The sequence below is a fragment of the Sebastes fasciatus genome, chromosome 4, assembly GCF_043250625.1.
Source record: "Sebastes fasciatus isolate fSebFas1 chromosome 4, fSebFas1.pri, whole genome shotgun sequence".
Taxonomy (NCBI): domain Eukaryota; kingdom Metazoa; phylum Chordata; class Actinopteri; order Perciformes; family Sebastidae; genus Sebastes; species Sebastes fasciatus.
This window is the reverse complement of record NC_133798.1, coordinates 18,422,126-18,438,734: the sequence shown is the minus strand read 5'-3', so window position 1 is coordinate 18,438,734 and position 16,609 is coordinate 18,422,126. Positions and strand designations below refer to the sequence as shown.

Below are 16,609 nucleotides of genomic sequence, written 5' to 3'. Positions count from 1 at the left end.
GCCTCATCTTTTTCCTCTGTCATTATGCCTTTGCATTTCCTGCATTATGTTACCCACTTGCTAGCTTGCTAAACTGTTAGCCTCTGTGGCTTCTAGACGCCAACAGTAACGTTAATATTGCCGTTTCTTAGCAGTGGTGTTCTCACGACTTTGACAACTTGAATGGCAAGCATATCATGTACAAGACTTCCCGTGTTGTAAACACAAGCTCATGAGTTTAATTTGAAGGCATCAAAAGACACCACAGGCCAGTGGTGCCAGTTGAGCTGGTTTATTCAGATAACAGACAAACAGTGCGGTCACACCGGGCTGGAACATGTCTGGAACATTTATCTTCAGTAATGATGTTACTAGAAACATTCATGTTACCACACAACAACACACAGCTTGGTAGTTGGCAACATAGCACATGTGGTTGTCCGTAGAACAGACATACTAAAATAAGTCTTTGTCCATGTCTCAACTCCTCTAGGTACATACAGTATACATTTATATGACAAAATTATGAACCAAAAATCTGCACAGTGTAATAATCGTGACTTACCCCCTCACACAGTCAAGGTAAACTGGCAAGAATGTGAGGTGCGTCATTCCCTTAAAGGCAACCACACATATTTTAAAGTGACAGAACACTGAACCAAAATAATGGCAAGTGTAAGCATTATTAACCGTGTTACACCTGCATGTGACATAGTAAGGGGATCCAAATCTAAATGGCTTGTTGAATCAAATGTTTTCTGATCTAGGCAGCCCACAGAAAACTGACTGGGTTGTCTTATTTCAGTTTGTGGTTTGGTAGGCACTCCAGATACCCAAATGTACGTGAACAAGCACTGAAAACACGAGTTTCTCATGATATGTCCCCTTTAAATTAATAGTGTCAAATTTTTGGGTGCTCAGATCCTTTACTTAAGTAAATGTAGTATTTCAATGTAAAAAATACTCTCTTCCAATTAAAAGTTCTGAATCCAAAAGGTATTATCTGAAAAATGCAAATAAAATATCAAAGTAAAAGTTTATTGAATTCTAAGTAAGCAGCATTTTAATGTAGCTGATCAACTACTTTATATACTGCTGGGTAGTTCAATCTAGAATAAGAGGTGATATCTTAATTGTATGTTCTGAATGTAAACTCAATTAGTTAATAGCTGTCAAACTAAAGTGCAATACTTCCCTCTGAAATGTGGTGTAATAGAAATATAAAGTGGCATTACATGTACTGTAAATGTACTTTTCACTTATACATTACTTATTGTGTGGAAGTATGTGGAAAAACATCTAAATCAAATCCATAATTCAAAGGAGAGACACATGAATTGTAAAAAATTTAAAATGAAAAGTACAAATCATGTTTAAAGTAAAAAAAAATAAAGCTTTACCTGAAATTATCCAAAAGATGTTTAAAATAAGAAAATGACTTGAGAGGAATATGCACAATAAACAAGTGTGAGGACTAATGTGAAAATAATAATTTTGTTTCAGTGAAAGGGGTGAACATACAGTAGGCTACTGTAGGTAACGGTTGAATTGAGGATCTAATTAAGTGTAAGTAAAAAAATGTTTAAAAGTAATTTATTGAAATGTATGACAAGAATGCATTGGTACAGTAGGAAGCGGTAATATTGTAAGTATGTGTCTGATACTCTTCATGACAAATATGTTGTATATTGTAGGAAGAGTTGTAATAAACTGTATTTTCAGCCTACTCAGTCTGTTGAAAATCCTCTATGTTGTGCTATTGTGTGGTGTTGTATCCTACAGGGTTGTTTTTCTGGACGTAATGGTCTGTTTTGTTGCTTTTTTACTTACATATTCTTTACTTTATTGTATGTATGATAATCACCTTTCATGACATTTTATTTATTTATTTTATATTTAGAATTATTAAAGCTATATCTGTAAGAGTAAATTAAAGTTAACATCAGAGACACCTTGTTTTGCAGCACTTTCCCCAATTTCGTTCAAGCAGTAAAAGCCAAAGCCCAAAGAAGAGGCCATGGGAATAGACTGACTGGCCCTTTCACTCACATTCATTCAGCTTGGACTGAGCTAATCCACCTAGTTGTGAAAAGCCCACGTTGCATAACAAATCGCTTAACCTTTACAGTTAACACACAATAAGTATATTTGTTTTTGCAGTTGCAAATTGTCTGGGTCGTCCTCTTTTGTTTGTACAGTGACATGCATTAACCTCTGTGGTTCAAAGAAGGTGAAGTGATGTGATGTGATGTGGTGATATGATAGGGCTGTGGAGAATCACATAAAGAGCTACAGGATAACACTGAACAATGGACTTCTAAAAACAGCAGCAGACAATATCATCTGGTCATCAAGTTTTAATGGAGTTAATCAGTGGACACATTCACTGGGTAACTACAGCACAAGAAAGCATACAGGTGTTGTCCTCTGTTCACCCATATCCACAGAGCACTGATGAAAAATTGATTTGCTAATAACACTCTGAAAGTCTCTACAGTCGTTTGCACTGCAGCCTGCGACATCTTCTACCTTCACGTCACTTGACACAACAGTAAGTCACCGGGGTAGGATACAGATTTTGCATTATTAATTCAGAAGGAGCATGTAAACAATCTGCCGTGTTTACAGAAACGGGCAAGATCCATGGTTACTGAGTTTTCTTGACACGTTTATTTAAACTCATCATGTCTGGGACAAAGAGCTATTGCAGGTTTTCTCTGGAAAGTTGTCCAGATAAATCAGTAAACATGCTTCTAAACAGCCCCAAAGTGGGCTGATAAACACATGCCAGCCAGAGTCAAATTGTGAATTAATGCAGGATGGCAAGACACTCCAAAATATTAAAACTAATGGCAAACTAGTGGCAACCTACAGTGGTCGAAACATGTTGGCTTTTTTAACGATTTAGCCACTATAATAAGGGCTTTTTAAGATATTCTCGATCCTCGTTTGCCACTTGTTTTAATATTTTGGAGTGCCGGGATTACCTTCCTGTCTATCCTGATTTTTTTACCCATATTCCAACAGCAGCTGACACGTTTTGCTTCACGGTTGAGTACACCGAGCAACCAGTCATCTCTCTTTCCATTGTGAATTAATTAGAGTTGTCAAAGTTAACGCGATAAGAATGCGTTAACGCAAATTTGTTTCAACGGCACTAATTTCTTTAACACATTAATGCAACTTTTGCAACGATTTTTAGGTTGCTCAGTTTTAAAGCTGGAGTGAAGTTATATCATATGAAACTAGAAAACCAGATAAATCCATTGGTACTACATCATACTAGCTTGTCGTGAAGGAGCCTAAATAACTAAATAAATAAACTTAAGCTACATTTTTGGCCAGGAAAACCTGGCATGGCCATTTTCAAAGGGGTCCCTTGACCTCTGACCTCAAGATATGTGAATGAAAATGGGTTCTATGGGCACCCACGAGTCTCCCCTTTACAGACATGCCCACTTTATGATAATCACATGCAGTTTGGGGCAAGTCATAGTCAAGTCAGCACACTGACACAATGACAACTGTTGTTGCCTGTTGGGCTGCAGTTTGCCATGTTATGATTTGAGTATATTTTTTATGCTAAATGCAGTACCTGTGAGGGTTTATGGACAATATGTGTCATTGTTTTGTGTTCTTAATTAATTTCCAGTAATAAATATATACATACATTTGCATAAAGTACGCATATTTGTCCACTCCCATGTTGATAAGAGTATTAAATACTTTTACAAATCTCCCTTTAAGGTTCATTTTGAAGAGATACAAATGTGCAATTAATCATTAACTATGGGCAATCATGCGATTAGTGACGATTAAATATTTGAATCGATTTACAGCCATAGGATTAATGCATTCGAGGAGGCAAGAGACAACATTTCTCACCCCAAAATCAAATGTTTATGTGTAAGGGGTCAGTTTGGATTGACAAAGGTCAAAGGTTGATTAGCTTGGTATACTCAGAGGAATGTTTGCTTTGAACAGTTTGAATACTCCATTGATGTTTCTGTCTTAAACTGATTACCTGGCACAGAATTTACGTAAGCCTGTTTTTGCATTTGCAGGATTTTTGCAATAACATGCAAATACACTGCTGCCTCTTTAATCAAGCGGCAAAAAAATGGGCACTGTTACAGAAAGTACTTGCCTGCTCTTCACCCACACAGAAAGCCTATTATGATTCAGACTGCTGACCTCCCAATTTATCCCAACATGACTGAGCATTGGTCCAACACATCATATTTTTGGCTATTTGGTAGTCTATAGCCGCTGTCCCAAATACTGAGGCAAAAACTAAATAGTGTTAAAAAGCATAGAGCCTGAAAAAGAACACTTGATTCTTGCAATCAGTACAATCAACAATCAGCTCCATCTATCCTTTACTGATATCCAATAAAAAAATGAAAGCGCTATCAAATAATATGGGAACATGGTTGAAAGGCGTTTTTATTTTCAAATGAATTGACCATTTTCCATCCACATTAATTTGTCCAAAAGATGGAATTCAGGGAATTACCAAGTGCTGCCCATTTTAGCCTCCTTGGTGCATTCTATATACAAATCTATATACACACACAATAACTTCATGATGTCACATATTTGACAAGTGATGCTGCCCGATCCTTTGGATTGGCAAACAAATAAGAAATAAAGGTTAGAACCTTTTTTGCGATAACAACATCTCACAAATCAATTCACATTATGACAAGTTTTTTTTCCTCATAATTATTAGAAAATAAAAAAAGCATGAGCATGTAGGAAAGCCGTGAAAAACAAACCTGAATCCTGCAAAGTAGAAGCAAGATCTGCAGAAAAAGGAAAGGCCTGGAGGCGATGAAGCATAAAATACTATGTACAATAAAAAGCGCAATCTACTATGCAGGTTTCGAGGGTTCGTTCCTGAATGGGCAGATGTTGGCAGGCTCACTTTGCCACTGGAGTTGATTTGTGTTTGTCCTCTTGGTGCTCTACTCGTTACCAAGGAGTCAGAAACAAGAGCAAGGTGAAACAGAAGTCCCATAGGATGCTGTGTCATAAATACAGTATGTTGTGACCACTTAGTGATCGGACCGTGGAGTACTCTGATTGGCTGGCTGTCCGGTTTTCACAGTCCAATGTTGCAATTATAAATGGCACACTTGTGTCAGACCCCGGAGACCGCCTGGCTGTTATAATCGGTGGACTCCATTTTGAGGATGTAAGGGATGATGCTGTCGATCTGCACGTTGCCGATGAGCCCGGCGAAGAACAGCTCCTCTGTGACAGCTGCACTTATCAGCCGGAGGGCAGGGAGACGCAGCAACAGCTTGGATAACCTGAGAGCAATGAGAAGGGAAATGAGACATAACATTAAAACATGTGTACTGTAGCAAGTACATCTGTGATATCATCACAAATCTGTCTTGCTTAATATAAAGCAATACATCAGACAGGCATTGCATCCTTTTTTGGGGGAAAGAAAGGCGCTGTCACATATGGAGAGAAACGGGAAATGCAGAAAAGCAGTTGTGTAGGCTTTCACACTGAGATTTGAGAAACTTAAGATGAGTGAATATTCACTGTCGGTGTGGTAAATCACTAAATGATGTTGTGACAGTTACTACTGATGGATAAGTTAGCTTAGCTAGCTTGAGTGGGAGGCTGCTGCATATGGAGTCAGATCAGTCTCTTTATTAATGAATGCACACAGAAGGATTTACAAATGTATTTTCTGATATATATACATATAATATATATATATATATATATATATATATATATATATATATATATATATATATATAAATAAATATATATAAATAAAAAAAAAATATATATATAAAAATATATATATATATAAATATAAATATAAAAATATATATATATATATAAATATAAAAATATATATATATATATAAATATAAATATATATAAATATATATATATATGACTCTCTCCAAAAATATTTTTCAAAGCACACATAAAATATTATATATTGTTGTATATAAATGTAAACAAAATCCACATGAAAAAAACCAAGGTTCACAGATATTTTTTCTGATGCACACACAAATATGTCTTGTTTTAAATAAATGTAATAGAAATCAACAAATATATGTATTTAAAAATATTTGCATTTCTCATCGTAAACATATTTGGATGTTACATTTATTTACAAACGAATTGTCATGTGTGAACCTTATTTTTTTTACATTTATATACAGCGATTACTACTTTTGTGTGCATTGAAAAATATTTTTGTGGAGAGTCATTTATATATAAATCACAAATTACATTTGTGAATGCTTCTGTGTGCATTCATTAATATAGAGACTGATCTGACTCCTTAGCTGCAGTACAGTCATACAGTACGGCAGCATCAGACTGTTGTCTCTGACTAAATCTCAGCCTAAAGATCAAGCAGTTGGCTATTAACAGGTTAATTATTTACAGATAACGCTAAGCCTAACAATACCTGGTGATTCAATCAAATATGTGGTTATAGATGTCTGGATAAGCAATATCAGGCCACTGTGTCAGGTCATTCATCCACTTGGGGAAGACTGAAAGGGCATGACGACGATCAACATTAATTTATTAATTTATCGCGATTGCTCAGATTCAGGCAAGGTCGCAAAATAATTATTAGAAATGTGTATAAGACAAATGTTTCTATAACAAGAAATAAATGCATACAAAATTGTCAAAATTACAATCCAAACACTTCTATTCGATCTTTGGTTTTCAATCCAAAAAAGGATTGCGACCTTGACGTTGTTAAAGTACCGTATGTGCCGGTCTGGTGTATTCTGTATTAGTACATCATTATGTAGTACAGAGGTAAAGCCTACTGACCGATAGCAGTCTTCCGGGTAGGTTCTGGTGACGTAGTCCTGCAGCTCCATGTAGGCCTTCTCCTGAAACCGCTCTATCTGTGGGGTATTATCTATGCCTGGGTGATCTAGTACAGAAACAACACACAGTCAGACAGGAGTCAATGCACATTTGGCTCTAGGTTTATATACAACTTCTGCTGAGGATTTTCCTCTAAGGATTCTGCCCCAACAGGACGACAAGAAAAATTTAATTTTCATTTTGTAAAGTGGTCGGTTGTCTACGCACCAGGACTAAAGAGCACGATGGCTTTGAGGTAGGCATACTCATAAGAGTCTGGGGTCAGCTTGATCATGCTGTTACAGAACTCCTGCATCCTCCAGATGTGCTCCATTACCAGTTTGACTCGATCTGGGGACAGCTTATCTGTAGGAGATAAAAAAAAGAAGAAGAGGAGTCAGGGATACATGGGGAAGAGCATCAGTATAGTTTTTCTTTTTGCAAATTCAAGACAGACTGAGCCACAAAATAAACATGACAAATCTCAAGGTAGGGCTGTCGCTGTGAACGAATTTCACCTGCAGTGATAATGATTGGCTCAACAGCGCGATATGCAGTATTACTGCCATTTCTATTGCAAATTACTGGTTTTAGTGCTATATAAATAATCTTTATTGTTAGGCTATTATTAGGTAATGTATATTGTTGCTATTTAAATTACAAAGATGACAGTTTTAAAACTAATTAAATACATGTTTATTGTTAAATGCAGAACACAGAAGGGCAACGAGGCGCAGCGTTTTTTTGGTTGCGTCTGGTTGCTATGATGTGAAGTAGAAGTAAAAATGTCGGCACAAGGTAGAGTATTTGCTCTGGGTGAAGGGAAGGCTGAAGCACGTCGGGAGGGGGGACGGACCCGCCGGTCTATGTGAATTAATTTCTCCTACATTATTGTTGTTTTTGTTCAGCAACATTTGTAAACTCTCGACGACCAGAAAAAAAACAACAAACGAGCAGCACTCAGCGCAGAATAGACACTCAGCGCCTTGTCAGGCTGTGGTGTTTATAGTGTAAATATGCAGCGCTCTCGTTACAAATAATTCAAAAAAGAAAAAAAACTTGAACATAGAGGTTGTGGCAGTTGGCTTGACAATAGTATTACAGTATTGAGGTTATTGCGACAGCCCTATCTCGAGGTCTGCTTGGCATTAATTGTGTTAAACCTTGCAGACAATCCCAGCAGAGCCCTCCTACCTTCCTGTAAGCTGGTCTGCAGATGGTTGATAATGGCACCTAGGATGGTACCAACATTCATGACGTTGGAGCACTGTGCCAGACCCAGGGCAAACAGCTCATTCCAGCAAGCTTTCATTAAGTTAATGTCATTGTCTTGGCCACTGTAAAATAAAATAAGATTAATGTTACTACAGAGAACGGTGTGGCCGCATTAGAGAAAGCTCACTTAGCTGTCATTTTATAACTGACATGTAATGACACACTCCAATGCCACCATTTAAAAAGGTGTTATAAAACAATGAAAAAATCTTGTGACAAAGGCTTACCCAAGGGTTTGAAAGGCAGGGATGGAGCGCGCCCAGTGCATAGAGAGGAAAAGTAGCCGGGAAGCTGACTCACAGATGTAGTTGACATTGAGGTACTCTGGCACAGGCAAAGGCATCATAAGCTGTAGGAACAAATGGCAGAGTAAATGAGGAACACATGAATGCAGCGCTTATGAGACAAAATGTTTAAAAATGTGTAACTCAGTAAAACATATGTTCACATTTCTTCATGCTTCAACTGCTATATACAATACTGACTTAACTCAACTGTACAATAATTTAACTGTGCAATACTCTGTCATTAATACAGCACATTTCAAGAAATATTCTTATTTATACCATTCTTGTTTTTATTTAACACACTTAATAGATCCCATTTCTAAGCATTTTGTATATACTTATTTGTACTGTGGTTTCATGTTATATATATTGCATGTTGTACATATTTCTTATATTCTCATTTCTTATTTTCTTATTTACTTATATTTCTCTATATATATATCGTGTTATATATTGTAGCATTATGTAGATAATTTACATGTTACATAATCTATTTCTATCTTTTTACGTTTCTTTATGTTTATATAAGAGCAACTGTAATGCCCAATTTCCCCCTGCAGATCGATAAAGTATTTCTGATTCTGATAAGCAGGGGTTTTGGTCATCCTGAGCGTAGAGGTCAGTGGCCGTGGTTTTACCTTGAAAGGGATGTGGCTGTCGGAGAGTATCGGTCCCTCCAACTCCACCACAGGACCTGTCTGGTCCCCTGACATCAGCTGCATTGTGGCCTCCAAGGACTCTCCCGCTGAGCCATCACCAGGGTGCAGCACTTTAGCCAGGGTATCAAAAGCTCTAATTGTATGCAAAATATGAACACGAAAAGTTAACATTAAAAAGATCCAAGTTTTGAGTTAAACGTCTAATTTATATATATATAGCTTACACAGAAACACAAAATATAGGATATAACTCAGAGCAGCACTGTAGTGCACCCTGGACATATGGTTCATTTTGATCGACTATGGGTGAATCTAATTAAGTCCTTAAGAGCGGAGTCAGAAACCACATGGCCTTCCAGGAAATTCTATTAAAGCTTTTATGATGAATGGGAAATAACAGCCCCTGGGTTTCTTTATAGCCCTCTAAAGCTCATGTCGATCTCTAGTATATGTATCAACTTATTCAGACACAACTTCTGGTTAGTATCAAAGCCTCTTGATCCTTTATGACATCTCCCTCACCGAGTGATATCACTTGCAGTTTGCTCATCTCCTTGGAGGTCTGTCATCGAGCTGTCCCCGTTGCTGAGCGTTTCATCTCCCATCAGATCATTGCTGCAGTCACTTGCTTCCCTGGCCTTGTTGAGGTGGGCGAGGGACGTCACCACATTTGCCAGCGTGCCGAGGTCACCTTGAGAATGGTCATCCTGCTGAACAGGAAGCAGTCATGTATCAACCATGTATCATAAACACAAAAGTTTTTAAATTTTGTTTTGCACCACAAGCAATTATTCCTTTCTAAATTTTAAGTTAACAATCTGATGTATTTAAAACCCCAACAATCTCAGGGGCTTTAGTATGGATTGATTATAGACTGACTAGGTAGGACTACGTTAAATGTACTGTCATTTGACTGCATCAGTGTTACCTTGTCAGGTGATGCTGGAATCAAGATGGTGTTTTCCATCTTGGAGAAGGGTTGTTGGATGTTGAGCAACATGCTTGACTCAAGCAAACTTGTAGACCTGAAGTGAAGAGATTTAATAATTCAAATTGCATTATGTAATATGGAATCATGCAATATGATTAAATCATTACTCAAACTCTTATCAATTTATTAGTTACACTTGTACAATCTAAGTTAATTCAGTCCAATGCAACAAATTCCATATTTCTTGATCTTATACTGGTCAGATAAAGACAGTGTATCAGAGAGACGCTAAGTCAACTCTGTGGCATTTTTGATGCTGTAGTGATGATGTTGTATTGGACTACATTAGATTGAGAGGTGTTTCTAGTTTCCTTTCTCCATAAAGTATGGGAGGAAAAACGTATGACAAAAGTGCTACAGGAATGAGTCATTAAAGCTGGAAATGAGTTTGCATTTTAGCACTTTCGGTTCCCTCGTCTGGAAGTCTGTGGTTAACACAAGCTGAACAGATTTTTATGTTTTGTTCTACTACATAAAATACATCAACAAATATCCCACTTGTGAATTTTGAAGCCTTTATGTGTGCTAAAAAAGGCGGTTACTAACAAGTGACTACTAAAGGTCATCACGCCGACTCGTCTGACGTTACAGTCTCATTGTTTATACTAGCGTTCATGTGACCGTGGTGTTGTTCGTTAATAGCCTCACGTTAGCTTTATATTTTTGAATCTGGCGATTGCATTCACACTTCAAAAATCAGAAAAGTGGTTTTCATTTGTGAAGATTATCTTGCTGAACAAAACATGCAAGTAATCCAAAACCCAACAGAAAAATCCCATTGGCAAAAATACGTCATCCCTGCACCACCATCCGCATTCGCAGAGTTACAGACGACCCTTTCCCAATGTAAGTCTGTGGGAAAAAGTCTTTTTGGGACCAATGGCATCACGTGATGGACACAGAAATTGTAGTACCGCCGTTTGGCGACTATGAAAATTTGCTTCAAAGCCGAGCGCTTTTCCTGGGGGCTTGTTCACCACTCTATATGATGCAGTCCATAGAGATATTAGAATTTAACAGAGATATTCTTCACACCAGGGCTATTTATTGTGTTGTATTAGACTGTACAGGTGTATCTAATAAACTGGTAAATTAGTGTATTGTATTTTGTGAAGTGGCTGTACCTAGCAGTTTCCTTGTCGGACATAAAAGTGGGTGTGGCCGCCAGAGGGCTACACAGGTTTTTACGGATGTAGATTTTCTCAGTGGAGGCTGCGCAGTTGACAGATTTTTCTCTGGTGGTCACTTCAACGGGCTTCCTCTCACATTGCACAGCTAAAGACAAAACAAAGACATAACAAAGACATCAGACCATATCTATGTAAATGACATATCCACAACTGTATGTATATAGAATATTACACTCTCTTACAATCCTGTTTCATGCCCAGAGATATGCAGCGCTGCAGTCGACAGTACTGGCAGCGGTTTCGGTGGAGCTTGTTGATGGCACACTCTCCGGAGCCCCTGCATGTGTACACAAGGTTCTTTCTAATGCTGCGTTTGAAGAAGCCCTTACAGCCCTCACAGCTGACAGCTCCGTAATGGCGCCCTGAGAGAGGAAAGAGAAAAAAGGGTCAGATTAGTGAATGCTTGCTCATGTGTGTTACTGAAAAATAATAATGTTAAAGAAAATTAAACTTATTTACTACCAGAGGCCTTGTCCCCACAGACAACACAGTACTCGACAACCGGCTTCCCAATGGACTGGTCTGACCCTTCAGTCACAAACTGACAAACAACATGAGACAATGAAACCATTTAATACAGCAAACATTGCAATGCGTGTAGACTGACTAAACATGTTCATGCTTCAGTCATAAGACCTTTCAGTAACTTGTTTATGGCTGAAAGAAGCCGCTAATATCCTCCAGCAATACCTGAATCTGCTGCCCAGCCAGATCAGGAGAGGCAAACAGCAGCTGGTTAACCCCAGAGCCGTCTGGAGCGGCGAGGATGACCTTGTTGGGTGAGCCTTCCTGCTTGGCCAGGATCACCTTCCCACCAGAGGAATAGTCAGCATTTGCTAAGATATACTGCTGCTTTCCAGGGGAAGATGGCTCAAGTGCTGTGACGATCTGGATCTTCTGACCAGTCTGCTGATCAGTTACAATCTATTAGAAATAAAAAAGCAAAACATGAGTGAGTGCTGACTGTATGCAAAAAGAATTTGGGAGAAGTTAAGCTAATGATATAATAAACGAATAACATTTTTAAAAATAAAAAAGTGCTTGTCATTGGAGGACTACGGAGAAATTGTGCAAATACGAGACAGTGCCGGGTAAAACCGCTGGCTATTCTTTGATCTTGGATCCAGTTTTGCCAAAATTAAGCGCAGATTTTGTTTATTCACACACAATTTTAAAAAGAAAAGCATTCTCTAGAGGAGGACAGGCTGTCACATCACCTGTATTCTGTGTCCTAATGCCATGTTGCTGTCTGCCGACACAAGTTGAATCCTTTGAGTCTGTCCATCCATTCTGATACTGCACACACCTTCTTGTACCGTTCTTCACATCAGTGCCCCATGAGGCATGCACACCTGTCGAGAGAGCATATGTTTTCTTTTATTCAAGCAACCTTTGAGTCAGGTAAGGGAATTCCTTCAAGGTCTTCATAATTTTTTTGCTGCCATCAAATCCCTTGTATAATACTTTCTGTCGTTTCTGACTTCTTTTTTCCTTAAAAAACAGGTCATAGTCACGTTTTTTAAAAGGCAAAGTAATTTCCTAAAACAGCTGGGCGCTGTAGTTTTAGCAAACGTTCATTAGGTGTTCTAGTACTGGGGCTCTCAAACTTAGTAATAAAACATAAGTATTTACAGAAGCAGGACAGTGTATGTGAGATTGGCGCAAAATAAACTACAAAGCCTCATGTTCAAGGTACTGCAGAAACATGTCACCCAGTGCAACAGTGGGGCTCAGTTGTGTTTTTAATGGTTCTGGGCGACAGTGGAAGTCTATGATACGGAGTAATCAGCTCTATCAAGTAGTGTTGTCAAATATTGAAGCATCAATACATATCAATACTGAATATTTGAAACGGTTTCAATACTCATTTTCTGCACTATCGATACACGGGTACCAGCTGCACTTTATGCTCTCCAACAGTGAGTTGACACACACACACACACACACACCGCTATTTATGTTTTAATAAAAATCTAAGTTTTGATGACCTCAATGTTGTGTTAATTTTTCCCCGCGGTATTGAAAATGGTATCAAATGTTGATTTTTTCAAGGTATTGGATTGAAGTTAGAAATTACATTATCATGACAACACTACTACTGACAATACTCATTGATAAGATCTCAATGTATTGTTGGTTTTGGTTTTGCAGGGAAACTTTTTGACGATAAAAAAAATATAGAATATTAACGGCCTTATCATTTAATAGATTATGTTTGTAAAAACACTCCATAAAACATTTCATAAAACTTTTAACACGTGTAAATAGCATGCATTATATACTGATGCTGCTTGGACTCTAAATGATTTGGTACCCTGTATTATAGCTCAGTGATGTTATTAAGATGACAACTAAGAGCGGATAAGTCTTACAAACACCATTATCATGACAACACTACTACTGACAATACTCATTAATAAGATCTCAATATATTGTTGATTTTGGTCTTGCAGGGAAACTTGTTGACAATAAGAAAAATACAGAATATAAACAGCCTTATCATTTAATAGATGTTTGGGATCTGTTTGTAAAAACATTTCATAAAACCTTTTATACTGTATCACAGCTCAGTGATGTTATTAAGATGACAACTAAGAGCGGATAAGTCTTACAAACACCTAACTAACTCATATCCCTCCTGTTTACTAGTTTAACTAACGGTACCTCTCCCTTTAGCTAGGAGATATTTCTGGACCAAACTTGATTGGTGTTAAGAGCCAACTAAATATAAATTAGCTTGAAATTATCTATAATGAACCAATAGGTAAAACATCTGATTTATTATATTGCGTGCCACTAACTAATATTAGTTTGTGGCCTATGCTAACCTGGTCTTGCAGGGAAACTTGTTGACATAAGAAAAATAAAGAATATTAATCATATTATCATTTAATAGATGTTTGTAAAAACACCCCATAAAACATTTCATAAAACTTTTAACACGTGTAAATAGCATGCATTATATACTGATGCTGCTCGGACTCTAAATGACTTGGTACCCTGTATTATAGCTCAGTGATGTTATTAAGATGACAACTAAGAGTCTTACAAACACTTAACTAATGTTACAACTACTCTCATCCCTCCTGTTTACTAGTTTAACTAACGCTACCTCTCCCTTTAGCTAGGGGATATTTATGGACAAAACTAGACGATGTTAAGAGCCTACTAAGTCTAAATCAGCTTGAAGTTATCAATAATGAACCAATAGGTAAAACATCTGATTTATAATAACTAATATTAGTGCGTGGCCTAGATGCTAACCAGGCTAGCTAACCGGCGCTAGCTGGAAACTGATCTATAGGATGGCCTTGATATGAAAATCCGGCTTTAATATCACTGTAAAGTGACAACGCATGAGCTGGTAAAGCTGCAGTAGCAAAACACAAACAAGCTCCTGACAGCCAGCTATTTAAAAATCGATACGGAAGATAAAGGTATTTCTTTTCCTGTGGGTGAAAGGTCAACATTGAAGGGTTAAAGCACGCCAGGGTTCAAGGCCCATCATGATGAAGAAGAGTAACAACAGCGGAGCTTCTGCTTCACACAAACTGAAGCTAAACTCACCTTTAACATGATACTGGACTTCCACATTAACCGGCAATTTAACAAGACTCGTGATTGTTAAACACTACGACACGCTGCTGTCACACTCAGACTTTAAATTAACGATGTGGCTGCTTAGTTACGGAGGAGGCTAGTTAGCATAGCAACGCTAGCTTAGCAACGCTAGCATAGCAGCTAACATTGAGCTAACTAGCATGTGCGTTAACTATATATTGCTGAATAGTTAGCTACATATTAACATATAAAGTTAGATACAGAATCAGCTGTGCAGTCGCATACCAACACCAACATTATTGCATACTTGCCTGGTTTAATGTTTTAACCGCTGAGCTCCGGGAGGACAGTGCTAACAGGCTAGGCTAGCTGTGTTAGCTGGTTAATGGATGCTCTGCTGCTGTAGCAGCTCTCTGAACACTCCCTCTCTTCCTGTGTGTGTTACACTGGTGTCTGCTTCTTCAGCCTCTCATGGGTTAGAGTTAGTAGATATCTCTTACCTGCCGAGGAGCTGCTGGGTTCAGATAATGTATAAGTCTTCAATTAATTAATATTTTAACTGTTTATTGCTAGTTGTTGGGAGGGTCAGAGTTCGTGACCTTTTCTCCATCAATAAACGTGGTTTACGCGCATGCGCAGTAAGGTAGTTCATAGCCTGCACCAGTGAGTGTGTGTATATATCTGGGGTTGTGTGTGTATATCTGGGGTTGTGTGTGTCAACCTGTCAAAATGTATTTATTTAACTTTTTTTTGGTCACAGGAGTAATGGCATATCTGTGGCAGTCAGTTAGATCACTTCAAGGAGAGGAAAACATGCACATTCTCAAACCTGTTTGTGGTGCTAGGAGTAGACCCCCTCCTATATTTACTTTTCCAAAATACTCCTGCACACACTTTTCTCTGCTTTATTAGTCAACGTTTCGGTCAACAAGGACCTTCAGTCAGTTAGATGGCATCAGGTATAATTATTGTGTTATTTTATGAACAGTTCTGCATGTCACAGTGAGAACAAACACACGTTATGCTCAAGTAGAAGTACTCATACCACAATATTTTACTTAGGATCAGGGTCTGAAATTCACCTTTTTCCTCACCTGCCACTGTGGCAGGTCACTGAACATTTCTACCGGCCACTCATTTTTTTTTGTCTGCCACTTCTGAAATCTAGGTAGAACGCTTTAACATTGTAAACACTGAGTCAGAGGTACCAGACTGTAGAATTATGGAATATATCATGTAACCTTAATGCATGACTATATTTAATAACACTTTAAAATTTCATGGTAATTAGGTGATAATTAGCAAGTCACCTATTTGAAATTTCTTTGGAATTACTGCCAAATTACCCAAATATTACCTCAAGATTTATCGAAAATTACTTTATTATAAACATGATTTTAAAATGATATACTAAAATAGTATATAATCGTTAAAATAGGGCCCTTAGGCGCTGCTCTTCATCGGAGGTGGAAAACCAAAACTAATAGAAGACACTTCTGATCAGCACAAATCTCACTGTGTGACTTATTGACTACACAAATGTAACCTGGTAGCTGATGTCATGATTCAGGGAGCTTTTAGAGAAATTTCAAAGAAGTTATTTGCTAATTATTATCTATTTCCAGTGTGTGTCTGTCTGGGGTTGTGTGTGTGTGTGTCAACCTGTCAAAATGTATTTTTTTAAAAACTTTTTTTTTGGTCACAGGAGTAATGGCATATCTGTGGCAGTATGGAAGTTTTTATTGGACTTTATTAGTTGTAACCCACAGAAGACAATTCACAAATATGTACCAT

At 37.8% G+C, this 16,609-nt stretch overlaps 1 protein-coding gene across 5 annotated transcripts; it reads right to left on the bottom strand.

The window, feature by feature from the left end:
- Positions 1-4,410: 4,410 nt before the first annotated feature.
- On the bottom strand, positions 4,411-15,463 carry nr2c1 (nuclear receptor subfamily 2, group C, member 1). 5 transcript variants are annotated; one of them, XM_074632436.1, is made up of 14 exons: positions 15,316-15,463; positions 12,472-12,606; positions 11,945-12,178; positions 11,714-11,795; positions 11,437-11,616; positions 11,189-11,339; positions 10,002-10,098; positions 9,596-9,783; positions 9,053-9,206; positions 8,355-8,476; positions 8,047-8,189; positions 7,081-7,218; positions 6,814-6,919; positions 4,411-5,294 (listed from the first exon to the last, which is right to left on the bottom strand). In XM_074632436.1, the coding sequence occupies exons 2-14, from the start codon at positions 12,541-12,543 to the stop codon at positions 5,123-5,125; spliced, it is 1,839 nt and encodes a 612-aa protein (XP_074488537.1). In that variant the 5' UTR covers positions 12,544-12,606; positions 15,316-15,463; the 3' UTR covers positions 4,411-5,122. The 5 variants fall into 5 exon arrangements, with proteins under 5 accessions (XP_074488537.1, XP_074488540.1, XP_074488539.1 ...); XM_074632439.1 differs by having other exon boundaries at positions 9,596-9,780; XM_074632438.1 differs by having other exon boundaries at positions 11,717-11,795.
- Positions 15,464-16,609: the final 1,146 nt, after the last annotated feature.